This window comes from Tamandua tetradactyla, chromosome 9, assembly GCF_023851605.1.
Source record: "Tamandua tetradactyla isolate mTamTet1 chromosome 9, mTamTet1.pri, whole genome shotgun sequence".
NCBI lineage: Eukaryota > Metazoa > Chordata > Mammalia > Pilosa > Myrmecophagidae > Tamandua > Tamandua tetradactyla.
This window is the reverse complement of record NC_135335.1, coordinates 31,367,251-31,395,140: the sequence shown is the minus strand read 5'-3', so window position 1 is coordinate 31,395,140 and position 27,890 is coordinate 31,367,251. Positions and strand designations below refer to the sequence as shown.

Sequence of the window (27,890 nt, the reverse complement as noted above, 5' to 3'; positions counted from 1 at the left end):
GCGCCGCGAGAAGCCGCGTGGGGCGGGGGAGGGGGGGAAACTTTGGGGGGTGTTGGGCCCTGGTCGAGCCCCTCACGTCCCCTTCCGTCGCGCAGGGCCGCTGCGGCCTCCACCCAGCTCCCAAGCCGCCGCCGTCGGCCATGGAGGTGGCGCCCGAGCAGCCGCGCTGGATGGCGCACCCCGCCGTGCTGAATGCGCAGCACCCCGACTCGCACCACCCTGGCCTGGCGCACAACTACATGGAGCCCGCGCAGCTGCTGCCACCGGACGAGGTGGACGTCTTCTTCAATCACCTTGACTCGCAGGGCAACCCCTACTACGCCAACCCGGCCCACGCGCGGGCCCGCGTCTCCTACAGCCCCGCGCATGGTGAGCCTTAGGCCCGAGGGGTGGCCGCGAGCCCAGGCGCCTCGGGCCAGGCCGAGGGAGGGGAGGAGGGCCCGGCTGCCTGCTTCCCGGATGTGGGATCGGCAGGAGCAGCTGAGAAATCGGGAAGGGAAAGGTGAAGGCAGCGGCCCCTTGGGGAGGGTCTGGGGCTCATAGGGTCCCTGCCCATCTCCAGTCGGCCCGTGGGGGTTCCCTCCAGGCCCTGTACCGTAGGGGTTCCTTCTGTGCCACCTTGTCTCTGGGTTCTTAGAGAACATCCCTGATTATTGTCGCTTGGGGTGTTCTGTTTTTGCTTTTCCCCGGGGGGGGGGGTGGATTACTATACTGCTGGTTGTGTGAATTGTGCTCGTGCATGGTGGAGCCAAGGCCTGGGATGTGGGTGACCGTCCCCTGTGGGGCCTTGGGAGGTAGGTGCCCAGCCCCTGCCCACCTTGACCCCTCTCCCTTCGGCCCACAGCACGCCTGACCGGAGGCCAGATGTGCCGCCCACACTTGTTACACAGCCCAGGTTTGCCCTGGCTGGATGGGGGCAAAGCAGCCCTTTCTGCGGCCGCAGCACATCACCACAATCCCTGGACCGTGAGCCCCTTCTCCAAGACGCCCCTGCACCCCTCGGCTGCCGCAGGCCCTGGAGGCCCCCTCTCCATGTACCCAGGGGCCGCGGGGGGCAGCGGAGGAGGCAGCGGGAGCTCGGTGGCCTCCCTCACGCCCACCGCAGCCCACTCTGGCTCCCAGCTCTTTGGCTTCCCCCCCACACCGCCCAAAGAAGTGTCCCCTGACCCCAGCACCACCGGGGCTGCCTCCCCGGCCTCATCTTCTGCCGGGGGTAGTGCAGCTCGGGGTGAGGACAAGGACGGTATCAAGTACCAGGTGTCCCTGGCAGAGAGCATGAAGATGGAGAGTGGCAGCCCCCTGCGCCCAGGCCTGGCGGCTATGGGAACCCAGCCCGCCACTCACCACCCTATCCCCACCTACCCGCCCTACGTGCCAGCCACTGCCCACGACTACAGCAGCGGACTCTTCCACCCCGGGGGCTTCCTGGGTGGCCCTGCCTCCAGCTTCACCCCTAAGCAGCGCAGCAAGGCACGCTCCTGCTCAGGTAAAGCCAGGTGCCTGGGACCCAGTGGAAAAGGGAAAGGGGATTTTGTCCCTTTGCCGGGGGCAAGGGGCTGTGATTTGGGAGTGGGGTACTTTCAGTCTCCCGGACCCGGGGATGGGTGCTGTCCATTTCTAATAGTCCCCCAACAGATAGTTGAGACCCAAGAATGGGAGGCGAGGGGATCCCTAAAACTTTGTCCTTTTCTTCAGTGTTCCTGATGACCCCCAAAATCAGTTCCCTGACCCCCACCCCCACCCCACCCCCTGCAAGTTTGGCTGCTGCCTGACCAGAATGGGAGTTCCCCGTCCTCTCCCTGAATCTTAAGTGAAATTTCAAACAGCCTTCTTACTAAGTGCGTTCAGGCGAGGAAAGCCAGTCTGTGTACGTGTGTGTACGTGTGTTTGCGAATGTGTGTGCATGGCTCGCGGGTGTGCTCGGAGGGCCCAGACCCTTAAAGGAATCTGGTTCCCCGGCTCAATCAGCCCTATCTTGGGATTTCTAAGGCTCTGCAACTCCTTGGGACATTTCCCCTGAAGCAAAATTCCCCGGACTTGTTCTTTTCTGCGCCCTGCCCCTTGGCATATCCTCCTCCTCCCCCCCACCCCAGCCCCGCACCTCCCTGAAGGCTTGTGAGGGATGAATTCCCCCCTCCCACCCCCGCCCACTCTGCCACAAGGACCTGGCTGAGGCCAAGCTTGGGTTCGTTGAAGATTCAGGTCGTGGAGCAGAAACCCAAGGCTGGCCTGGGGCTCCTGCTCCCAAGGAAGCCCGTCAGGCCAGGGCTGGGCTGGGGTTGGGGGGCAGATTGTAGAAACTTTTACGTCGAAGACCAGGAACCACCTTCTCTTTCCCGTATATACTGACAATTTAGTTTAAACAAAACCGAGAAGAATTTCCTGGGTAACCTGATGTGAAGGCAGTTACGGGGCTGGACTCAAGTCCTAGCTGCCCTCCGGCACCCACATCAGATCCGCCTTAGGGTCCTAGATCTGTTCCTATCGGCCAGGTTGCTTTTTTTCTTCGTTCTTCCTCCCAAGTTTGTTTTACATTTTATTTGAATTCCAGATGGCCTTTTAACAAAAAAAAAAAAAAAAAAAAAGGCCACTTAGTATAAAAAAAAAAAATGAAAGGGGTTATTATTTGTTTTATTTTAAAGAACGACTTAGATCCAAGTCCAGGACTGAATTCTAGGGACTCTGCGGTAGGCGGGAGAAAGTTGGGGTGAAAGGAGAAAATCACTCTGGATCGAAAGCAGAATGACAGGGTGGGGGGTCGGGGGATAGAACACAGAGCGTGGGAGATGGTGGGCGCCCTTGGGGAGGGGGGCAGGGGAAGGTAGGAGCGGGGAGGGAGAGGCCGGGGGCTCCTGGGCCCAGCGGGGTTGGGCTGAGACTGCCTTGGCCGCTACTCTTGTCCACGGCCAAGTTTGCTGTAAATACCCTTCCCTTGTACCCCTGGGGCGCTGGCCCTACTCCTCCCCTCCTCCCTCCTTGAGAGGGATTTGGCCATAAACTACTCCCTGCACTCCCCCCTCCCGTGGGGGTGACCTGCTGGGTTCCTCTTCCTTGCCCGGGTTGGGGCTAGAAGGCATTCTTCCCTGGGCAGAGGCAGACCGAGAGCCCCCGTGGTACAGGCATCCTGGGCGATCTCTGCCTGGAGAAACTTGGTGGTTAATCAGGCTCTGTGTCTCTCCCTGTCCCCCTCCAGAAGGCCGGGAATGTGTCAACTGTGGGGCCACAGCCACTCCGCTCTGGCGGCGGGACGGCACCGGCCACTACCTGTGCAACGCCTGCGGGCTCTATCACAAGATGAATGGGCAGAACCGGCCACTCATCAAGCCCAAGCGGAGGCTGGTAGGCGCGGGCCGTGGGCAGGGTGGGTAGGGCCCCAGGGGGCTGCGGAGGGGGCCAGGGTCTGGGCAGCACCCCGGAGACAGGCAAACCTGGCAGGATGCTAATCTGGGAAAGAGAGGCATATCAATTTAAGCAGAAATAAAAACAACCTTCAACCCTTCAAATGCAGATACTTTGCCACCGAACTCCTCTTTTATCGTTAGATTCCCTCAGGCATCACTCAATTGGGGTCAGCCCTTTTTAGGCCAGACTCCCCCACCCCACCCTCCACATCCTGCAGTCCAGCAGGCTTAGGGGGAAATATGGGATGGCTGACCCCCAGGCAGCCCCCCTCCAGCCCAGAGGTTCCCCAAAGTTGAGTGCCCAAGGGCCCAACTCATGGCCTCTGGCCTCTGGCCTCTGGGTAACTCTTTTTAAAAATAGGGCCATGAAGTAATTTTCCTCCTACCTCAGGCAGCTCTCTCCCTGGCTTCCCAACACACACGCACACACATACATACACGCACACACACAATCTCGTGCTTATTTAAATAAAACACACGCACACATACACACACACTCGCACCAACCACCAGAAAAACCTGCCCTTTATTATTTTTCCATGGAGTCACCTATACTGTGTATTTTCATTTGAGTGATTTAAAAAAAATTGCCCTTTCGGATCTCCTGCCGGAGTTTCCTATCCGGACATCTGCAGCCTGGAGATAAGGAAACTTTGTGTATCTGTTTCCGGACTCCGCGAGTTTTTAGAGAGTCCCTTCGCTCAGTCCTGCCTCTCGCTGGGCTGTTTTGAAATTTCTAATACCCTCCACTCTGCAAATAATGCGTAAAATGCTAAGAATAATAAATATATTTTTTTCAGGGAGAAGTGATTTACGAGGCCCAAATCGTTCTCTGCTTTGGGGGCCTTTTTATTTTTTTTTGCCTGGAGCAGGGGATAGGGTGGGGGGGTGGTGAGAGGGCCTGAGCGGGAGTTGGGGTGGGGGGGGGGGTTAGGGCGGAGGATACAGTGTTGGCTCCTGAGTCAGAATTCCAGCTTCAGGCTGCTTACTCACCCCTCCCCACCCCCTGGGCTGCCCTCTGTCCGTCCCCTCTGTGACGGGGCTTGGACCTCAGGCCATCCCAGGCCTGGCTGGCCTCACCCCCAACCCACCCCCACTCCCACCCCCCCAGCCCCCGGCTCCACCAACGTATAGTTTTCTGGAAGTACTAGGAGGACAAGTCCTGTTACCGTGGAACTGGCACTGGTGAAACCGGGAACAGCGACCTGGTTTCTTGGGTGAAGACTCCTCTCTTGCTTTTTTATCCTCGGAAGCCTCTGGCATCTTCTTCAAGAACCAGAGCCCCACTCCTGCCTCTATTCCCTGAGGGACTTTGAAATCAGAGGGCTGGGGTGGGGGTGGGGGGGCGCTGGTTTAGGGCTCCAAAGTTTGGGATACAAGGAGCTGAGCAGAGCCCCTGGGCGTTGGGGAAGTTACATCAGGATGTCTCACCGGGCAGCGTGCAATAGAACTTTCTGTGATAATGGAAGTGTTCTCTGTTTGCACTGCCCGCCATGGGTAGCTATTGATCACTCGGAATCTGGCCAGTGCAATTGAAGGGACTGAATTTTTTTTTTCTTTAAGTGGTAGCTCATGCGAATTTAAGTTTATTAGCCACCCGAGGCAAGTGGCTGCCTTATTGGACAGCACGCAGCTCTAGAGTTCTCTAAAACCGGCATTTTAGGTCCCCATCCTGGGCAGCTGCAGGGTCTCCCTGTAGTGTGTGTGGGAGGGGACTCCAGTGGGACTGAGCCAGCTCCACCAGCGTCAGTTTCCCCATCCAAAGAATTATCGGATTGGTTATTGGGGTTGGGAAGGTGGCTAATTTTCCCTTCCAGCCCTTGCAACCCCCACCCCACCCCTTGTGTCCATCGGGGCTGCTGAGAGTTCTTTATTCTAAAGTTCTGTGCTTCCCGGCTTGAGTAGTTCTCAAATTCCACCACTCCGAGATGGCCGGATCCCCTGTGAGACTGACTACTTACTGCTCCTTGGCTCGGTTGTGGCGGGGGAGGGGGGTCTGGGGGTCTGGGGAGGCAGGTCGAGGCGGGGCGTGGGAGCCAAGCCTGCTGACGCCGCTCCCCCCCCTTCTTTCCCAGTCGGCCGCCAGGAGAGCTGGCACCTGTTGTGCAAATTGCCAGACTACCACCACCACCTTATGGCGCCGAAACGCCAATGGGGACCCGGTCTGCAACGCCTGCGGCCTCTACTACAAGCTGCACAATGTGAGTGCGCCCCACCCCCGCCCGGCCACCCTTCCCCGGGGATGGCTGCTCTTTGTGCCGCCAGGCAGGAGGCCCCAGCACAATATCCAGCCGGCGTGGCTTGGCTTGGGAAGCTGCGGCCGCCCAGAGGGGCGAGCCTGGAGAGTGCCAGAAGGGCTTCCTGTAAGAGGGGGTGCCCCTGGTGGTGGTGGTGCTGGGGGCGAAGCTGGCTGGAAGTCTTAAGGAGGCGGGGGCAGGGGTGGGGGGTGGGGTCTTTGCCTGTCTCCAAGGTAGAGCAGTGCTGGTATTCAGTGGTCAGGAGCCACGGATGCTGACTGTCCAGCCACATGTGGCACCCCACAGTGAAAGCAGTCCTTCCCGAAATGCCCTCCTTGCTGGGGGAGAGGGTTATGGGAAGGGAGATGTTTGGGAACAGTGGAGGGGGCTCAAGGAAAAAGATCCTGGCTTCCTGCCCCCCACCCCTCGAAATGCTGAAACCTGGGGTGGGGGGTGGGGCTCCTGCTCTGGAAAGGGAACTTGACCCCCTGAAGACTTTGCATTTGCCCCCAGGTTAACCGGCCCCTCACCATGAAGAAGGAAGGAATCCAGACTCGGAACCGGAAAATGTCCAACAAGTCCAAGAAGAGCAAGAAGGGGGCCGAGTGCTTCGAGGAGCTGTCCAAGTGCATGCAGGAGAAGTCGTCCCCCTTCAGCGCGGCAGCCCTGGCCGGGCACATGACCCCTGTGGGCCACCTCCCGCCCTTCAGTCACTCGGGACACATCCTGCCCACCCCAACGCCCATCCACCCCTCCTCCAGCCTCTCCTTTGGCCACCCCCACCCGTCCAGCATGGTGACTGCCATGGGCTAGGGACAGCTGCCCACTGGACGGACAGACAGATGTCGAGGAGGGACGGCAGGCAGGATGAGGTCGGGACAGATGGGACCCAAACCCTGAGCTGCCTGCCCTGCCCCAAAGACTGACCCCACGCCTGCCAGCCCAACCGGGACCCAGGGCCGCCACCTCCTTTGCGGGCTCCTGACTGACCACTTCGAGTCTGCCGTGGGCAGTTACTGTGAATATTGGCCACTGCCCAGGCGGGGCTCCCATCACGGACAATTGTTTTGAGAGCAAAAAAGGACAACTTTAGGAAGAGAAGAGCAGGGGGCCAGGGGACAAGACAGAGAAAAACAGTTTCAAAAAGTGCAAAGTAGCAGGCCAAAATAATTTATTTTGCTCTTGTTTTTAACCGGGACTTGGGGAATTGGAGATCTGAGCTGTACCTAAGCCCTTCCCGGTTCTTTCTGGGGGGGCCAAATGCTGCTCGGCTCCTCTGCTTGCAGGGTGTCCAGGGGCAGATCTGGGGCAGGGCTCTCCACGCGTACCCCCGTTCTCCTCTGGCTTTCCCACTCTGAGACAGTTGGACCCCAGGCTGGGCCTGTCCTGCAGGGCCAGTTCCTGGTGAGGACAGACAATCACACTCAGTCCTGCTGCAGATTCCCAGGCCAGGGTTGGGTCACAGGAAGGAAACAACGTTTTCTTGAAAGGGGAAACGTCTCTCAGATCACTCTCCTGGCTTGGAGGCCAAAGCCCGTGTGACCTGTGTCCCCTCTGTGTCCCCAAGCCACAGCCTGCCAACTGTGCCAGGTGGATGGACCCCTGTATATACCTCCTTTTTCTGCTAACCCCTTGCCCCCTTTCTCCGCCCCCCCACCCAAGATAAAAGAAACATTTAAAAAAATGCATAAGCTTAACTCGCTGATGAGTTATTTTATTTTTAAACTCTTTTTTGGATCCAGTCGATTGTACGTTGCCACAGAAGTCCTGCTATGGAAAAGAAATAAAACCTACGAATGAAGGCTGTAGCTTCACAATTATTTTTGGAAGAGCTCATGGGTTCCCACAGTCCTAGTCCATGGAGCTGGGGGTCAGGGGGAAGGGGCCTCTGCAGCTCTCGGTTTCGGGGCAGGGTGGGCTGGGCGTTTTCTGGTTGGGGCCTGGTGGTCAAGGCGGGAGCTGGGAGCCTGTCGGCGCCACGCCCCTCCTGCGGGGGGTGGGGGCTTGCGGGGTTCTGTTCTGCTTTGCTGTGGTTTTCTGGATCCTTCCCAAGGTACAGCTGTACGAAAATGTGTACCGAGCTTAGATTCTGTACGTGGCGGTGGTGGCGGGGCGCGGCAGGGCCGGCGAGGGGGGCTCCCCAAACCCCCAATCCCAGCCCAGGGAAGAGGGTTGTGCTGTTTTGTCGACCAAGTGCAATAGAGGCAGGCAATCGCTACAGGGAGCGCCACAGCCACAAGTAACTTATTTTGTACGCGTATCCGCCTAAGAAAAAGAATCAGCAGTATTTTCTGTTTTATTTGGCTTTGTTTTATTTTGAATTAGTGAACTAAGTTATTGTTGATTATGTACAACATTTATATATTGTCTGTAAAAATTGTATGCTATCCTCCTATTCCTTTAAAGTGAATACTGCTAAGAATAATAAAATACTTTTTTGTGAATGCCTCTGGCCTGTGTGGTGGGCTCCTGGGCCCCGGGCTGCCTGCCGAAACCGCTGTTGCCCACTCCCACCCCCGCACCCCAGGTGGTTTGGAGAGGAAGGATTCATGAATTAGGGGATGGAGCCCTGGCAGGCCTGGAAATGATTTTCCCTCTAAATTTCCTGATACACCATGAGGGTCACAGTGGCTGGGTGGATACTGGGGAGGCTCAGGGAAGCAGTGGTATCTCCAGTCTGATCCTTTTCTGGAAGGTTCCAGAAGGCTCCCACTGAGGCCTTTGCAGACTTCTGCAAGAACAGACTCCCCCCCCCTCCCCCTCTCCCCACCACCACCCATTTTCCCGAGTGCCGACCAGCCCCGGGAATACCTGGTCACCAGCATTCCCATTCATTGACAAACCTGATCACTAATGTCTTTCACCACTGAGGTCATTGATTGCTGCCCTCTTTGGTCCATGGCATTGGTCATCGGATCACAACCAATATCCCTGGTCAATGATATACGTGGTCTTCAGCATCTGCAATCATGGACATCTGATTACGAACTGACGGCCAACACCTCATCACCATTATCTCATCAATGCCACGATCCGTGAGTGACCACTGACATCCACCACATGCGACCACCAGTGTCTCCACTGCTTTGCTCCCCAGTGTTTCTGATCTTGGCTGTCTCTTACCGCCATCATTCCTGATCAGCGTATTCTGTTTAATGTATCTGATTGTCACTATCTCTGATGACCACTGTCCCCATTCACCAATACTTCTATCCACTGTCTGTGGTCACGAGGTCACCAATAATTGTGACCACCCACAGCATTGATCGGGGTTTGTTTCTGAATATGGATCTGGTCATTCATAGCTGACTTCCAACATCTTTCATCACAGTACTTCTCATCATCAATGTCTTTTTAACAATGACTTAAATGCGCTGAGTCTGATTGCCATGACCTCTAACCAATGATGTGCCTAATGACTAATGTCCCTAATCACCCAATCCTCTTACCACCCATTTTTCTGATTATCAATGTCTCTGGTAACTAAATCCTACATGACCTATGAATTTGGATACCAGTATACCTGATTGCTCAGCTCTGGTTACCAACATCTCTTATCACCAATGTTCCTGAAGACCGACATCAGTGATCACTGGAAAAGTTTCTGATGTCCAATGGTTCTGGTCCCCCATACCCTTAACCACCAGTGACACCTATGACCAACCTCCTTGGTCATCAGAATCTCTGATCACCGAATTCTCTAAGAATCAATGCCTCATATCACCCGTGCCTTTCATCTGCCATAGACCTGATCCCAAGTGGTTCTCTTCACCACACGCTCTGGACCCTACATCTCCTCCGGTCGTTGAATCTCACCACCAATGTCTCCTGTCCCCTTTGCTGTTATATCCCTGGTCATCAAGGAGATAAGTGCCAAATGCTTTCATCAACAATGTTCACAGGATCCACAACCTTAGTTTCCCATGCCCCTGATCAATGATTAATGGCATATCCAATCAATGATAACTCTGATCACCAGGGTATATGAGCACTGCCCTCTGGTCATGAACATCTAACCTCTACCCTCTCTGATCACGTTGTGTTTGAATGATGCCACTTCACTGCCTCCACCACTCGGAAGTCCCTGATCAATGGCTCCTCTTAATCCTAATTCTCTGCTCACCAGTGTTTCTGCTCACCAGCTCCCTGATGGTGAGTGTTTTTTGTTTTATTTATTTTACTAAACATAGCCACATATAAACACAGACATTCTTACCATACGATCATTCCATTCCACATATATAATCATTAATTCACAATATCATCACACAGTTGTATATTCATCATGATCATTTCTTAAAACATTTGCATCTATTCAGAAAAATAAATAAAAAGACAACAGAAAAAAATTCATACATCCCATACCCCTCACCTTTCCCTTTCATTGATCACTAGCATTTCCATCTACTAAATTTATTTTGACATTTGTTTCCCCTATTATTTATTTATTTTTATTCCATACCTTTTACTCGTCTGTCCATAAGGTAGATAAAAGGAGCATCAGACACAAGGTTTTCATAATCACACAGTCACACTGCGAGAGCCATATCATTATACACCACCAAGAAACATGGCCGCTGGGACCCAGCTCCCTGGCGGTGGTATCTCTGATCACAGTCTTGCCCACCTTGCCTAGGAGGTTTACTTTCAATTCTTCCCATCCCAGAGTGCTGGAGCCGGCAGGCCCCTTGCTCAGAGCTGGGGACACAAAGCCCCTGTGATGGCACCTTGTCCAAGGTGCCCCAGCTGCTCAGGACAGAACGGGCTGACCTCTCCGGGTCTTGGACCTCACAGGCCACCTCTACGTCTGGTGTGCCTCCACTGGCCTGCCATGCCCTTCCTCTGCAGACACCTAGGACAGAACAGTAGTTACTGACCCTGGCTGCTCCGGCCTCTTTAACAGCGCCTCCTTCCACCCCTTCCCCAGCTGCAGGGCTCTGGCCTCCCCCAGTTGATGGGATGGGGTGAGAGCCTCCTCTCCATCTAGCCACAGTGAGGGCAGGCACGCTTCCGCTCTCCCACCCACCTACCCCCGCCAGGCCATGGTTGCAGGACTGAACATGCAAAATGTGCTTGCGGATTCGAGGGTGCGTGCGTGTGCCTGTGAGCATCTCCTCTCAGGTGTGGGGCAACATCATTGAATAAAACAGACAGGAACTCCTGCCCTTGGGGAGTTTATATTCCAGATATGAAGCATCATAAATAGCACATGCAGCTGTCCATCTGTGCCCACTTGTCTTCCGTCACCTTCACTCATTTTGCTGGGGCTGGTGTTGCATGCACTTACTGTTACATCCTGACAGCCCACATGCAATTCAGACATGGTCCTCCCTGGTTCCCAGATGGAGAAACGGAGCCCTGAGGGGGTGGTTAAGCAACTCCATCCAAGTTCACGCGCTGGGCCCACAGTGAAATGGGTGAATTCCACGTCCCAGGAAATGCCTGACCCATGATTCATGATCTGTGACCTCTGACCTGTAACGCCAACCCCTCCCCCCTACGCCATCCGGAATATAATCTGGGGGCAGGGAGCGCACAACATGAGCACGTGCCTGGGTGTGCCTGAGCATGGAGGGGGACAGGGCTCAAAGAAAGGGGGACCCTGGGCACTGGCCCTGCTCCCTTTTCCAGCCCTCTTCCCTGTTTGGAGTAAAGAACCAGGTGAGCAGGATGGAAGGCCAGGCTCCCAGGGGGCCTCAGGGCCTGAGCCTGGATCTGGAGTCAGAGATCAAGTCTAGAACTTGCATCCCAGAATCCAGAAACCAAAGCACAGAACAGAAGAACTAGGTTCAACTCAACTCAGGAGCCCAGACCCTAAACACAGAGCACAGAGCCTGGAGCCCTAAATCCAGAACCTAGAGCTTAGTGCTCAGAACCCAGAACTTACAACACAGAACTCCAAAACTAGGGCTCAGAGCACAGACATCAGAATCCAGAATTCAGAACATGGAGCCCAGAATACAGGGCCCTGAAAGTGGAATCCCCAATTCTCAACCTAGAGCTTGGAGCTCAGAACCCAGAATTTAGTAGCAAAAACTCCTCTGTGCAAGAGGCCCAGAACTTAGCACATGGAAAGCAGGAGCCAGCATCAACAGCCCAGAACCCTGAACCCCAAATTCAGGATTCAGGATCTAGAACCTAGCACTCAGAGCTCAGGACCTATAGGCCAAAAGGCAGAGCTCAGAACTCAGCTCAGCTCTTTAGATGACTAAAGAGATCTCTTTTTGTTTCTCTATTACTCCCCCTTGCCTTATTTTCCTTCCTTTTGTCCACAACAAAATTTGGAGTACCAGCCACAGTTGGAGGTGCTGAGAAGCAGCCAATCAGCAAGAAATAAGCAAATGGGTCAATTTCCATTCCCCTCAACATCCTCTCCCAGAGGTGGCTACATCTGTTTCGTCACTGCTGTGTCCCCTAAACCTCTCGCTGGCTTATGGTGGGTGCTTCCCAGATGTCTGCTAAATAGAGTCATTCGGTTCTTCTGCAAATGTTTACTGACTCCAGGGTTCTGGGCGTTTGGGCAGTGAATGAAATGCACAACCGTCCTTGCGCTGGAGGACAAGCTTTCCCTGGCTGCCAGGAAACTCGCGGAGGGCAGGGGCTTTCTGACGACAGAGGCAGCAGCCAGAGCCGAGGAAAGTGTGTGTGCGCGTGTGTATCGAGTTGACGAAGTGTTCCCCTGCTTCCCCGGGAGCAGGAGAAACACCCTGGCTTCGGAGAGCCCCAGGTTCAAGTCCCAGCAATTCACTGTGGAACAGCGGTGCTGAGATTCCAAGAATCTGCTCCTCCTCCAGAAACCATTAGCTCCTAACAATGACTCCCGCGGCCCCGGAGCCATTGTGCGGGGTAAACAGTTTCGATTTTGTGACCACAAAGCACCCGGGCAGGGCGGCGAGTGGCCTCCCTTAGCAGGGCGATGGCTCTCTTTATGATTCGAAGGGGACTGGCGCCGCGGTGGCCCGGGCGGGGTCAGCCTTTGTTCCGTCTGTTTGCACCCAGGTGGGGCTGGCCGGCCCAGGACTCTGGCTCACTCAGCCCCCTTCCTCCTTTCCTGGTGCTGGAACACTTCCAGACCCGGGGCTATGATTCCCATTTTCCATAGGAAGAAACCAAATCCCCTTTGTCACTTGCCCAAGGTCGGTCGGTGCAAAAAGCACTGCAGCTCCGTCCTTCTCCTTAGTCCCTTCCAATCCTGGTTCCTCACCCCCACCCCCACCCCCACCCTCCCACTCCTAATTGGGAACCTGTCCCCAGGGCCACAGAAATGGACAACGCCCCAGGGGAATAAGGCTCTGGAGGGTTGTCTCCCATCCACATGCCTAAGGGACGGGACAAACTAACAGGAGAGGACGGACAGAAGACAAGCCACTGGGGGGGAAGGGCTCCCCCAAAATAAGAGGGCTGACCCCAAATCAGTCTGTAAGGACCAGACAGTTAAATCACGATGCCACTGCTGGCTTTTTAAATGGAATGACATATGATATGAATGACAATGATAAAATGCAAACTTTTATCTATAAAAGCTGACGAGAAAGAACAGCCAATCAAGTCAGAAAATTAGGGAAACTAAAGCTATGTGTGCGTGTGTGTGCATGTGTGAGTGTAGAACTTTCCAATATTAAATGAGATTTTCTATTGTCACGATTGCTCAAACCTTGTGGTCCTGTTATAAGAATAAACAGATCAACGGTGCAGGCTCGGGTAATCCCGAAACAGACCCTATTATTTACAAGATAATAGGTGATAAAGGAGGGATCCTAAATCAATGCAAGGGTGCCCTCAATCGCGTGGAGTTAGAACAACTAACTGGCTAACATCTCTCAGAACCCTAAAGCCAGCAAGCCCCGGGTACACTGCCTGGTGGTTTACAAAAATGTGAATGAGTTGCAAATGATTTTAAATTAGGAGATTCACATACAAATAGGTGGATTTTTTTTACTTCTCTTGGAAAAAAAAAAAAGCAGAAGATCTGGCCCCAGGGGACTGGCTGTCACTAGGGCTATTTCTTTCTCTCTCCAGGAGCCAATCCTTGAGGAAGCTGGTTCTCCCATTTCCACCTGACCCTGCCGTTCCCAGGGCCCTGGCCTTTGGGGACACCGAGTTCTGACAACTGACAACTGCATACATATTTCCTATTATATACCTTTTGGAGATTTATTACAGACCAAGACCTAAACCAACCATTGCAACCTCCCCAACCAGATCAGTCAGGTTGGCAGAAAGACACTTGCAAACCTCAAGGGGGTACATTCAGCCTTTCTAGGAACCAAAGGACTGAAGCTGAAAAGTTGTTGAGCCAACGTAAAAGATGTAAAAGGTTCTGTGGTGGGAGGGGGTGGACAGGGAGACTTGGGACCATGCTTTTGGAATGAGCGCTGAGTTCATAATTCCAGTGTTGAGTACTTATCCAAACACCTCTGACAAGAAGCGCTGCATGCAAAGATGTTCCGGCCATCGTTATTTTATAAAATGGAGAGGCTAGATGCATCCCAGATTCTCAACCAAAGGGGGTGATGGGGAGGGAACTGTGGGGCATCCACTAGAGAAAGCCTTTAAAATGCCTTCTTCAGGATAAGTTCTCAGAAGCAAGACACGGACCGGAAATGTGTAGTCATTACTTCATCTAAGTGGAAAACATTTTCTCCAAATGTTAACAAATGGTGACATATGTGGGACCGGTGATTTTCCCTCTTGTCTTTCCCCCATTTTCCAAATGTTCTATAATGTGGTTTTATAGCTTTAATGATAAAAATTAACGTTCAGGAGAATCACATTAGAATGGGAAGTGATTTTTGCAAAATATGCAAAAACTCAAAATACAAAAAGGCAATAAATAATAACAAACACATGCAAAAAAGAAAAAAAAATGAAAAGAAAAGAGAGAGACAGAAGCAGGCAAAGGACATGCAAAGAGACCCTTCTCAGTAGAAATATAAATGGCCGGTAAATATGCAGACAGGCATTCAACTTTGAAAATGATCACATACGTGCAAATTGAACAAGGAGGTACCACTTCCTACCTCTCACCTTAGCAAAAAAAAATTTTTAAGGCCGAGCAGGTGTGTGCAAACAGATCCCTAGTGCAGGTCAGTGCTGAAACTGTCCATCAGAATATCATGTGCCTGCTGGCCCAGCCAGCCTTCCTCAAGTGCCCGCCCTTTCCATCCTCCTCTCCTGCTTTCTGCAGTATCCAAGCCTGTCAGGGCTCCAGGGAATACGTCAGTGGGATGCCCCTGGCCATTTAACAGGTGTTTTCAGCATCTCCCCGTATCCTGCCCCAACTCAGGCAGGGTCCCCATAGATGATCCCTTCCGTACAGCTGCAGGCCAATGGAGGCAGGCATGGGGGCTTCACTCCATGGGGGGATGCCAGGTAGGGGTCTCTCTCAATGGCGTGCAGGCTGGCGTTTCAGAGGGGGGTGTCATTCCCTGGAGAGGAGACTTGGCCAACCCTGCCCAGCTGCTTCCTTCCCACCTCCCCATCTGTCCCTCCCCCCGTCCCCCACCCCCTACCCCAGCCCACATTCCCTAGAGGATCCTGGGAAAAAGCTGCCCTTGCTCCCTCCCCCTCCTCCCTCCTCCCTCCTGGTCCCCTGACTGTGGGTGGAGCTGGGATCTGGGTTTCCCAGGCTTTAAGGGGATGTCAGGCTGGGCCCCGCTGCTTCCTCAGAATGTGGGCATGGAGGGGATGCTTCTGCAAACACACACACACACACACACTCACACACACACACACACACACACACACACACACGATATCATCCCCTCCTCCACCTCACAGCCTGGCTTCATCTACCCCCCCTCACCTGCTCTATTGCACCAGCTTCCTTCTCTGTCCCCCCAACCCCCGCCTCCAGGGAGACTCCTCCCCTGTTCTCTGCTTCTTCTCCCTAGAGGTGAGACCATCAAAGGGAACTAACTTTCTGAATTCCTTTGCTTTATTTCTATTACAAAATATTTCTGACATCTGAAAACATAGCTAATTATATAACAAACATCTTCTAACTCAACCCACCCCCATAACAGTTTTCTATGCTGCATAACAAATGAAAGCAAACTTGGCAATCTATGCCATGCACTTATTCCCTCACAGTTTCCGTGGGTCAGGAGTCCAGGTATAGCTTGGGGGTATCGTGCTCAGCATCTCCCAAGGCTGCACTCGAGGTGTCGGCTGGGCTGGTTTCTCATCAGAGGCTCAACTGGGGAAGGATCTGCTTCCAAGCTCCTTCACATGTTGGCAGAATTAATTCCCTGGCAGCCACAGGATTCGTGGCAGCTTGCTCCTTCAAAGGCAGCGACAGAGAGAGATTCTAAAGAGAATCTGCTACAGAGATGGAGTCTCATAAATGTCATCCCATGGAAATGACATCCCAACACCTTTGCCTTATTTTATCATTATAACCAAGTCACGGGGTCAGACAAGGGCAGAGAAGGAAGGAAAATGACTTCATATTCTAGTCATCTGGCACCTCCACCCCTCCCTTGTCCCACTTAAAAACACACTACAGGGAACATCAAATGTCCCCAAATCCTGATGTCCTCTTTCTCCCATCCCAGAGATAACCAGAGCCCTGAATCTCACCTTTATCGGTTCCTACATCTTATGCTTTTGCTAAATATGTGTATGAATCCCTGAACCCCCAGGTCATATTGTCCTGCACATTTTAATCTTTTATAAATGGTGTCCTAGCAATACATATTTTCCTGTGATTTGCTTTTTTTGTTGTTCACCATCATACTGATGACATTTATCCACACTGAGGAATGAAGTTCTGGTTTGTTCATTTATCACTTCAGTGTAGTATGCATTGTAGTAGATCACACAGTGCATTTATCTGGTCTCCTTAAGATGGACTACAACTGTCTTAACAGGTTTTAACATCTTAGGTGTTCCTGTCCCTATGCCCACTTAGGAAGGTTTCTCTGGAGTCCTGGGCCTAAAAGATAAGTTACTGGGTCAAGGGAATTTTGCTCCCTCATATCTACCTGATAAGTCCAAAGAGTTCTAGTTTCCATCCCCTCTGGCAGTGTGTGCAATTCCAGTTGCTCCACATTCTTGTCAACACTTGGTAATGCCAGACTTTAAATTTTTTACCAACTGGGTGGGCGTGAAACTGAATCTCATTTGTTGGGTGGGCATGAAATTGAATCTCATTGTTGTCCATGGATCTTTCTAGAGTATACAACTGATCCTATCCTTCCCCTGTTTCAGATCTTCCCAAGCACTCCCCTCTAGGACAGGATCTAAGCTCTCAGGCCTGGGGATTGAGCCCTGCTTGGTATGGCCCCTGCCCCTCCTCTGCCTCCATTACTCACTTCCATCTCCTCAGTTCCAGGAACAGAAGACTAGAGATATGTGCTTCCCCACTGTGGAGACTTTGCACATGCTGTTCCTTCTGCCTGGAAATACATCCATGTTTTGAGGCTTCTGTTTTATTAAGAAATAAATAATCAAACAGGTCACACATACATTTTAAATGTTCGCATTGAAAAAAATTAATGCTTTTGGCACACTAAAAATACAGTGCAATATAATTGCAGTATAATTTCAGGATACAAACAAGATTCTCAATCTTGGTGCTATTAACTTATGGGGCCAATCAAGTCTTGGATGTGTAGGGGGTTTCCTGGGCATTGTAGATGTTTAGCAGCATCCCTGGCCTCTACCCACTAGAAACCAGTAACACCCCCTGACCTCTTCACTACAAGGTGTGACAATTAAAAGTGTTTCCAGACTCTGCAAAATGTCCCCTGGGAAGGGAGGAGATTCCCCCTTATTGAGCATTACTGATTTAGAAAGCAACCAATTCACAATGCACCCAGGACAGCGTGGCCTAAAAATGGAGCGCAATTTTACAGCCACACACTGAATATCTCCTTTCCATCTTATAGAGTTTCTCCGTGATTGGTGACTTAGGTCATTTGGAAAGGACATCACATGTCTAAATCCAAGGCCCTTCATGTATGTGAGGCCAAGGCCAAAAGCCAACCCTTTCCCCTCCCAACAGACCCTTCTGGGCCTACCCTCTTCCATCTCTTCTCCTCCTGGGAACTTCTCTTCATCCCTCAAAACCCTGCCCAGATTTCACCTCTTCCAACTAGCTTTCCTAGAGAGTTGTCATCTCTTCTTTCAATGCTTGTTATAGCCGCATTTATACGTTTGTGTCTTTGCTCCCTCCCCCACAGCCTGGAATTGGGAGTTCCTTGTACAGGGAGGGGGGTGTGATGGGAGGGTGGTGGGGGGTGGGAGGTGGGAGGCAGTGACACAGTTAGAATTCAGTCCTGCTTCCAGCCCTCATCCAGAACAACACAAGAACGATTTGTGGATCTGAACTGTGAATTGCAAAGAAGCCACCCAGGTCTTGCTCTAACTGACCCAGTGAAACCAGCTGTGCGAAGTATTCCAGGTGAGCAGGCCTGCGGGTGAGTCCCAGGGAGGCATGGGAGGTAGTAGTGGTGGGAGCTGTGGAGGCAGAGGACAGAGAGTCAGCTTTCTCTGGAGGTTTGGCCAGAGGGGTGAGGTAGCCAGACCTCCCCACACCTTGGAGACACACTGCCCTACACACCAGGCACAGCAGGGCTCCAGGCTTTGGAGATGACGGAAGGCTATCTGTGCAAGTGTGTTTGTATGTACATGTGTGCACATTTGCATTGGGGTGTGGGTCCCTGACATGGATGTTTTGGCATGTGCAGGCGTGGAGGGCCCTACTTGACTGCCCTGTCTAAAAGAGAAGCCCCATCACTCTCTAAGTCCCATTCTGCTTTGTTTCCCTTCAAAGCATCCATCACTACCTGACATTATAGCAAATGCTCATTCCTTGCCGGTTTATTGTGTCTCCCCACTAGAATGTCAGAGCCATAAGGGCCAGGCCGTATCCGGTGTGTTCACTGCCACATATACTTGCAGCACTCAGAGAACTGCTTGGCAAACAGCATGGCAGTGGATAGGACGGACGGATGGATGGATAGAAGCTTGGCGGGACAGAAAGATCGATAGGAGGGTAGATGGATGAAAGGATGGATGGGTTGGTGGGTGAATGGAGGATGGGTAGATGGATGGATGGATGGGTGGGCACATGGGTAGTGGGGTGGGGAGTGGATGGTGAGTGGTTAAATGGGATGTGGGTAAGCAGAGCAGATGAGCTGGTGGGCAGATGGGTGGATGGACTGGTGGGTGGATAGATGGAAGGATGGAAGGATGGATGGATGAGTGAAAGGGTGGAAGGATGGACGGGTGGGTAGATAAATGGGAGGGTGGACAGGTGAGTGGGTGAGTGGATGGGCAGGTGGATGGATGAATGGGTGGGTGGATGGGTGGGCAAGGATGAGCTGGTGGGCAGATGGGTGGGTAGGTGGATGTGTACTGCTGTGGATGTGTGTAGTAAAGACTTGACTTGACTCTGGAAAACACTCCAGCCTTCTTTGTACTTTACTCTTCTCAGAAAGATCCTTCCTCAGAAGGGAACCCCACACCCCAGTAGCTGTAGAGGCCCATGGGGACATGCACACTCCTGGAAACCTAGGAGTATCTGTTGGAACCCAGGATCGTAGCCCTGCCCAGGGTTGGTCCAGGCAGGTATGGGCCAGGAGCTAGGATACTGGGGGGAAGGAGGGAAGCCCCAACAAGTGGCCACACTTTGGAACTCAGAGGTTCCCACAAATGGCTGCCTTCGGTTGGACAGTGAGCCCTGATTTGAGACTCAATCTGACCCCTGAGGGTCCATGTGGATCAAGGGGAAATGATCTGGGGGACCCAGTGGGCACCCATCACCTCTGGTTGGAGGATTGGGTAGAAAGCTCTCCCAGAGGTCTCAGGGAGGGAAAGCAGGTCTGAACCAGGTTGCTTATGTTGGAAACCTAGCTGAGATTGTCCTGTCACCTCTGGAGGAGCAGGAAACTGCCTCCCACTTCCCGTGCTGTTCCGTCTGACACTGAGCACTCACCATCAAGTAACCCACCACTTGGCCAGATCCTCACCCGTCCACCAGTTTGTATATACATCTACCCTCTACACATTCTTCCCTGGGCCTGTCTACTCATCTGAGTGCTGATTGTCCTTCCATCCACTCATCTGTCTGTTCCCATTATGAACACTGCCATCATTTTGTTAGCAAGCACATGCAGGTCTTTCCCTGTTCCAAGCTGTCCTCACAGTATGACGTAGATACTATTATTCCTCCCATTTTACAAATGAGAAGAGCTAACTGAGGCACAGAGAAGTTAGGTGACTTACTCTAGAGCACACAGCTGGTAAGTGACAGAGCTGGAACTTGAAGCCAGGTCATTTGACTTGACAGACAGAACTCTGAACTACTATGTAATCTCCCTCTTGGTCTGTCTGTCCGTCTATCCAACCTCATAGCTGTCCATCATTCGTCCCTTCACTCATCTGTCACTCTGCCCATCCTGCAACCCATCCATCCGTTGCTGTCACCCATCCATCCTGGAGGTAATGCAGTTAGAGAACCAGGGGCCCTGAGGGGAGAGAAGGCTCCGAACTGCCCATCTGGCTGGGCCTGGGTGGGGACAGGCTGGGGGTGGGGACAGGCTGCCCCCAGGCTGGGCAGGGCTACATGGGGCTGGAGGGAATTAGCCAGAGTAACTGCCAGGATCATCTAATTAGGCATGCTAGTGATAAGCAGATAGGATCGGGGGTGATTAGAATCCTTTTAAAAAGCCACTCCATTAATTACAGAGACAGAAAGAGGCCTCTGGCTGCTCAGAATACCAATTGGCTGCCTAATCGGCCTCCATCAGTTTGCCCTGGGGAGGCCTTCCTGGGACTGCTGTGTGACCTTGGGTGTGCCCTGCCCTCTCTGGGCCTCCCTGTGCAGCCGGTCAGGCTTATCTGTCACTTACAATCCTCTCTCTCTTCCCATGGCTTGGTTTGGGGGGCTGGTTTTAGGGTGGGCCTCAGACCAGGGACACAGAAATAGCCTCACATCAGAGGCCAGAGGCCAGGAAGGCTAGACCAGCTCCTCAGAGAGGAATACGCTTTGGATGGTGGAAGTGGGGTTCCGTAACCCCACTGGTAGAGAGAGGGAAAGTGATCTCGCAGCTGGTGAAAGCCAAGAATGTGGGTGGCCTGAAGCTAATGCTCTCACCTGTCCCTCCCTACTCCTCCACTCTAGAGGGATCCTGGAGACCCTGCTGCTCTCCCTGGTTCCCCCAAATGCCTTAGGCTTTAGGAACTGAAGGCACGCTGGTTTGAATCCTTTGCAGAAAGGAAGTCACCTCTGCATGCTGCCACTAAGTAGCTGTCCCTTCCAAATTCCACACCTTCCTTTAGGGGGAGTTTACTGTATCCCCTGAGGGTTCTTCATTTTCAGAGCATCTGACAGTGAGAAACTGGGACTTGAGTCCACATGACATGCCCACTGCATGAGACCTGTTGTTCTCTGGGTCCACAAACTTGTGTGCTTCTTGTGCTCTGGGAAAACCCTGAAGAGACTGGGGATATAGGGGGTAGCGATGGGGTCTCCAAGGCCCATCTCCATCCCACCTCACCCATACAGAACCACCATAGGTTGGGAGCCTCAGGCTGAGTACAAGGACCTGGGGCTCAGAACAAAGCAAGAGACCTGCTGAGGGCTCTGGAACCACAGTCTGGGAGAGCAGTGGAGGCCAGCACCTCTCCAGCAAGGTGCAGATAGGGGAATTTGGGTCAGGGGGCAGTATCTGTAGGATACTTGGGCACCTCATCAGCTGGGTCTCTTGTCCCTCAACATTATTGTAACCACCTACATCACTGTCTTAATTACATTGTCAGGGGAAACTTGAGCTCCACCTTTAGTGATGTTGCTGTCACCAAGACCCTTACCAGTACCAGATCACTCCAATCACGATCACCATGGACACTTCATCATCCCTGCCACCACTACTATCACCCTCATCCTCACTCTAGTATCACTATCTGTACCACTATCATCACTACCACCTCTCCACCATTATCTGCACCCCAACCAGTGTCACTATTACCATCACCATCACCACCATCACCACCATCACCACCATCACCATTATCACCACCATCACCACTGTTACCACCATTACTACCATCATAACCATCACCATCAACTCCACTCCAGCCAGTGTCACCATTTTATCATCACTATCTCCACCATCACCATCAATACTACCACCACCATCACCATTATCACCATCACCATCACCATCATCGCCACCCCAACCAGTGTCACCATTACCATCACCATCACCACCATCACCACCATCACCACTGTTACCACCATTACTACCATCATAACCATCGCCATCAACTCCACTCCAGCCAGTGTCACCATTTTATCATCACTATCTCCACCATCACCATCAATACTACCACCACCATCACCATTATCACCACCACCATCACCATCATCTCCACCCCAACCAGTGTCACCATCACCACCATCGCCTCCATCATCATCACCACCACCTTCTCTATGACCTGCATCATCACCACCAGCATCTTCACCTCAAACATCTTATCATCTCTGTCACCATCACCATTACCTCTACCATACCTATTTCAACCAATATCACCATTACCTCTACCACTACCACCATGACCATCACCTCCAACACACCCTCTGACATCATCACTATCATCGCCAGTGCATCATAAATATGACCATCATGATCACCTCCACCGCCATACTCATCTGAAACACTATCACCATTACCACATGTACAGTTATTGGGTATTTTACAAGTATTCAGACATTTAATACAAGCTTACACATCCGTTGGATGATCTGGGGAGAAAAGGTAAGGGAAGCAAGTAATCACTGATGGTCTCAGTTTGCAACTCCAAAGTAGGCAGATCTCAAGAGCTTGGGTGGAAACTGCTGAGATTCTCATGAAATTCTGGGAAGCACCCACTGAATAGCTCAGCCTGCAGCTCTGAAGCAGGGGTTCTCAGTAGATTGCTCACAGCTGTCATCGGCCTGCAAATGCCTTTTCTTTCTCTTCTACCTTCCAAACTCATGCAGTCATCAAGGCTCCAATCTTGAGCCATATAAGTAAGGGGATTCTGAAAAATCTTCCATAATTCTCTATGATGCAGAAAAGATCACAGAAGAAGGTGGCAGTAAAGCTGAGTTAGCAACTCAGAATCCAGAAACCACACCTCCAACATCATCACCATCACCATCACCACCACTATAGCTAGCCAACCATCATTCCACCATGTTTTAGTTTCCTAAACTAAATGCCTAGGAACCCAAAACACACCATGAAATGGGTTGGCTTAAACAATGGGAATTTATTTGTTCACAGTTGAGGCTGGGAAAATGTCCAAATCAAGGCATCATCAAGGCAATACTTTCTTCCTGAAGACTGGCTGCTCATGATTCCTGGCTCCTCTGCCACATGACAAGGCACATGGTGACATCTACTGGTCTCCCTATTCTCTTCTCTTCTGGGTTTTCTTGCTTTCAGCTTCCTGCTTCTGTGGCTTTTTTTTCTCCTTTATAAGAGAATGAGTTTCATTCTCTTATAAAGTACTCCAGTAAGAGGATTAAGACACATCACGATTGAAGTGGATCACATCTCAACTGAAGCAGTCTCATCAAAAGATTCTACTTACAATGGTCCACACTCACAGGAATGAATTAAAATTAAGAACCTGTTTTTCTGGGGTACAAATAGCTTCAAACCAGCACACAACCAGTAATGTAATTTCCACCACTTTCAGTTTCACCATATCTACTATCACCCCTTCTACAACCACCATCACCACCACCCTCCATGAATATCATAATTTCTGCCTTCTACTCCATCACCACCAATGGTATCGCCATTACCATAATCACCATCACCATGACTGATCATCACCCTCCATAACGTTACCTCTGTAATCTTCATTATCACCTGTAGTTTACTGCAGCAATGACCCCATGTTTTCACTTCCTCTTTCCTTTAAGATTTTCAGAAGCTTCCCTAAAGATTATCATTCCCCACCTCACTGACATTGGCCTTGGCCATGTGGTAGGAGCAAGAGTGATGTGCATCACAGCCCAACTGATGTTTTGAGAGGCTCCACAAGTTCCCATCAGCTCTCTTACTTTCAACCTTCCCTAAGAATGGCATGTTTCAGTTCAGAGCTGCTCACTTACCTAGAACCCAGGATGAGAAAATATGTCAAGTAGCGACCCCGCAGCCAACCCACATGTGCTGGCAAGTAAGTGGGCAAGAAGCAAATGTTTTTTGTAAGCCACAGAGATGGAGGGTGTGCTGGTCTGAATCTATGGTGGACCCCAGAAAAGCCATCCCCTTTGATCCTCATTCAATATTGCTGGGTGGGAGCATTTTGATTGTTTTCATGAAGATGTGACCCACCCAATTGTGGGTGGTAACTTTCGATTAGATGATTTCCATGGAGGTGTATCTCCACCCACTGAAGGTGGAGATGCTTGCTGGAATCCTTTAAAAGAGGAAACATTTTGGAGAGAGTCCCTTTTTGGTAGAGCCACGAGAAAGCCAGCAGATGCCATCATGTTCGCCATATGCCCTTTCAGCTGAGAGAGAAACCCTGATTGTGTTCGCCATATGCCCTTCCACTTGAGAGAGAAACCCTGAACTTCGTTGGCCTTCTTGAACCAAGGTATCTTTCTCTGGATGCCTTTGACTGGACATTTCTATAGACTTGCTTTAATTGGACATTTTCTCGGCCTTAGAACTATAAACTAGCAATTTATTAAATTCTCCTTTTTAAAAAGCCATCCCTTCTCTGGTATATTGCATTCTGGCAGCTAGTAAACTAGAACAGAGGGGTTATTTTATACTGTAGCAGTGACCTCCACCACCTCTTCCACCATCATCATTGCTATCACCAATATCATTTCTGCCACCACCATGACCACCATCAACCACATCAATAATTCCTCCAGAATGTCATTTCCATCACATCCCCATGAGACCTCCACTATCCCTGTCATTAACACCACCACCTCCTCCTCCAACACGAGTATCCCTCTTACCACCATCCATTACCACCTCCACCACAAGCATTATTACTGTCTCCCCACATCCACCATCAACTCCTCTACCAACACCATCCTCACCGCCAGTATCACCATCACCTCCATCAGTATCACCATTATACTCCTTCCACCAGAGCCACTTACCCCATTGCCAGTCTCCCAGAACCATCACAAACACTGTCCCAGCCCACCAACATGACCCTCACCCCAATGCAACTACCACATGCACCACTACTCTTTTCACAATGCCTCATCCATCCCCATGTACACTACCATGTACCTGTCACTCACCACTGCCACCAGAACCACTCTCACCACTACTGTCACTGAGAATTCTGTAGGGTGGGCATCTTTCTCCAGCTCAGATGGACAAACCTGTCAAGAAGAAGGGGTTCTAAGTACTGTAACAGGAAGACGGTCGCATTTGCATTGGTCACTCCACCCAGTGGAGTAATTTACTTTGCTATTCAGTTCTTCTGCCAAGATGTATGCTAGCATGCATGCAGGGATGTGCTTGGGGCACAGAGGACAAGCCCTGGCTCCTGGTGGAAGGTGCATGCAGTTATCACTCTAGGTTAGAGTTTGCAGAGTTCCTCCAGAGTCTGCTTTCATCCCTCCTGATATTTAGGGTTGATTAGCACATGCTGTCACCTACTAGGTACCTGCTATCTGACAATTAATGAATACTGAAATCCAAGAGAAAAAGAGGAGAAAAATAGAAAGGGATAAAGACAGACTAGAGAAAGAGAAAGAAGGAAGGAAAGAGAGAAGGAGGGAGGGAGGGGAGGAGGAAAGGAAGGAGAATGATGCTTTGTTAATACTTTGTGATGTAAACAGCTAGGTTTTCCTTTGGAATGGCTGGAAAGTACTTTATGATATTTTCCATCTAAACTGGAGGATGAGAAGTGAAGGCAGGAACAGATGTTAATCAATGTTGTTCATTGCTATTGCTAAATACAATCCAATAGCTGAACAAGAACTAAAGAAATATAATTGCCTAGGAACATGTGGTTACCTCACTCACTGTCCCTGTTTCCTGAGGTTGCTGTAACAAATTATCACAATCTGGATGGCTTAAAGCAACAGAAATGTATGCTCTCACACACCTGGAGGCCAGAAGTCTGAAATTAAGGTGTTGGTAGGGCCGTGCTCCCTTTGAAGGCTCCAGGGGAGAATGCTTCCTTGCCTCTTCTTAGCTTCTGGCAACTGTGAGCAATTCTTGTGACCACATCACTCCAATCTCTGCCTCCATCTTCTATCTCCTTCCCCTCTTCTCCCCTACTCTCACTGTTGTGTGCCTCTTGTAAGGGCATTGTCTTTGGATCTAGGGGCCACTTAGATAACCCAAGTTGACCTTCTTTCCAAGATCCTCAATTCAGTGACACCTGCAAAAGCCCTTTTTCAAATAAAGCCATGTTCACAGGTTTGGGGGGATCAGCATATGAGCATATCTCTTCAGGAACCACCATTTGACTCACTGTACTCATACATCTATACTTACCCTATATTTCCTGTATTTCTTATGGGAATGCAGTGGAATGCTTCTCTTCGTTTGCTGTCCATTCTAGCCTCAAACAGCCCTGGGCTTGAATGTCCTGTACCTCATTGCCTTGCTGTGTCAGCTTCGGTGTACTGCTGCAGGCTTTGTGCCCCATTCATGCAGCAAGTTTATTGGTCACCACTAGATGCCAGGTACTGAACTAGATGCAAATATCCCTGCCTTTGCAGAGATCTGATTACTTTTGGAGATCTGATGGGATAATCGTGCACAAGAAGAGTAAACCCTGTCCTCCAACTTGCCAGATCCCCTACCCTGGACCTCCCCACCCCCTCTCTGGACCAATATTCCCACCATTAGGCTAAGTGGACACAACCCAGGAACCCCTCTCCCTTCTGTCTGATCCCGGCCACTGACCTCAGTTGCCCACCCGGGCCTGGATCCTGTGGCTGCTCCACGGGGCTTGGCCACTAGCCCTGCCCTGATCCATCTCCACATTCCAGGCTGGCCATCAAGGCCATGCCTCAGCCCCAGGAGACAGGCCAATGTGCCAGGCGTTGCCCCGGCCAGAGTTTGGGGGTGGGGACCTGCCACGCCCAGGAGCTGATGTCACAAAGGGCCCCCAGCCCCAGCTCTGGAGGGCGGGCCCAGCCCCTGGCCGGGCCCCACAGAGGCAGCGGCCCTCCCCACCCCCCACCCCTCACAGCGGAGACCCCCATCTGCCCCTGAGGCCTGGTACTATGAAAAGGTAAACTCGCCGGGCAGAGCCGCGCCCGGAGCCAGCAGATTCCAGCAAGAACCCGCCCGGCGGAAGGGTTCCAGCCCCGACCACCCCCACCTCCAGCCGCTGCGCCCTCCCGAAGCCACTCCCGCTTCGCGTCCCAGCGGCGCCCCGGGCCCGCCTCCCCTCGGCATGGCCAACTATTACGAGGTGCTGGGCGTGCAGTCGAGCGCCTCCCCGGAGGACATCAAGAAGGCCTACCGCAAGCTGGCTTTGCGCTGGCACCCGGACAAGAACCCGGACAACAAGGAGGAGGCCGAGAAGAAGTTCAAGCAGGTGTCCGAGGCCTACGAGGTGCTGTGCGACCCTAAGAAGCGCTCCCTGTACGACCGCGCGGGCTGCGACAGCTGGCGGGCGGGCGGCGGGGCCAGCTCCCCCTACGGCGGCCCCTTCGACGCCGGCTACACCTTCCGCAACCCCGAGGACATCTTCCGGGAGTTCTTCGGCGGCCTGGACCCCTTCTCCTTCGACTTCTGGGACAACCCGTTCCACAGCGACCGCGAGGGGCGCGCGCGCGGCCTGCGCGGGGCCTTCTCGGCGGGCTTCGGCGAGTTCCCGGCCTTCCTGGAGGCCTTCTCCTCCTTCGACGTGCTGGGCCGCGGGGGCCCCGGGGGCGTCCGCACCGCCTTCTCCTCCGCCTCCTTCGGCGGCTCGGGCCCCGGCAGCTCGGCCTTCAAGTCGGTCATGTCGTCCACCGAGATGGTCAACGGCCGCAGGGTCACCACCAAGCGCATCGTGGAGAACGGGCAGGAGCGCGTGGAAGTGGAGGAGGATGGACAGCTCAAGTCGGTCACCATCAACGGCAAGGAACAACTCAAACGGGTGGAGAGCAAGTGAGCCGGCGGCACCCCCATCCTGCTGCCTGCCACCCGGCCCTCCGCAAGGCTGATGGTTAATAAATGTGCCTAGTGAGTTCATGGAAATACACCCCCCAACCCCCACCCAGCTTTGTGGGGTGCGGTGGTGGTGGGGCGCTGGGCGACTTGACAGA

General features: G+C 52.2%; 2 protein-coding genes and 1 long non-coding RNA gene across 6 annotated transcripts; 2 read left to right on the top strand and 1 right to left on the bottom strand.

The window, feature by feature from the left end:
- The first annotated feature begins 125 nt into the window (after positions 1 to 125).
- On the top strand, positions 126 to 7,439 carry GATA2 (GATA binding protein 2). Its single transcript, XM_077116357.1, has 5 exons — positions 126 to 369; positions 845 to 1,486; positions 3,194 to 3,339; positions 5,477 to 5,602; positions 6,152 to 7,439. Exons 1-5 carry the CDS (start codon positions 141 to 143, stop codon positions 6,449 to 6,451), a joined length of 1,443 nt encoding a protein of 480 aa, XP_076972472.1. The 5' UTR covers positions 126 to 140; the 3' UTR covers positions 6,452 to 7,439.
- Positions 6,727 to 26,753, bottom strand: LOC143646919 (uncharacterized). Of its 4 annotated transcripts, none has more exons than XR_013157746.1 (7): positions 26,536 to 26,753; positions 25,727 to 25,826; positions 16,954 to 17,065; positions 15,729 to 15,920; positions 10,266 to 10,490; positions 8,482 to 8,599; positions 6,727 to 7,039 (listed from the first exon to the last, which is right to left on the bottom strand). It is a non-coding gene; the product is annotated as an uncharacterized LOC143646919 (long non-coding RNA). The 4 variants fall into 4 exon arrangements; XR_013157743.1 differs by lacking the exon at positions 25,727 to 25,826 and adding an exon at positions 24,912 to 24,995 and having other exon boundaries at positions 26,536 to 26,750; XR_013157744.1 differs by lacking the exon at positions 25,727 to 25,826 and having other exon boundaries at positions 26,536 to 26,749.
- Positions 26,754 to 27,890, top strand: DNAJB8 (DnaJ heat shock protein family (Hsp40) member B8). The gene has a single exon (XM_077116356.1). It carries the CDS (start codon positions 27,032 to 27,034, stop codon positions 27,734 to 27,736), a length of 705 nt encoding a protein of 234 aa, XP_076972471.1. The 5' UTR covers positions 26,754 to 27,031; the 3' UTR covers positions 27,737 to 27,890.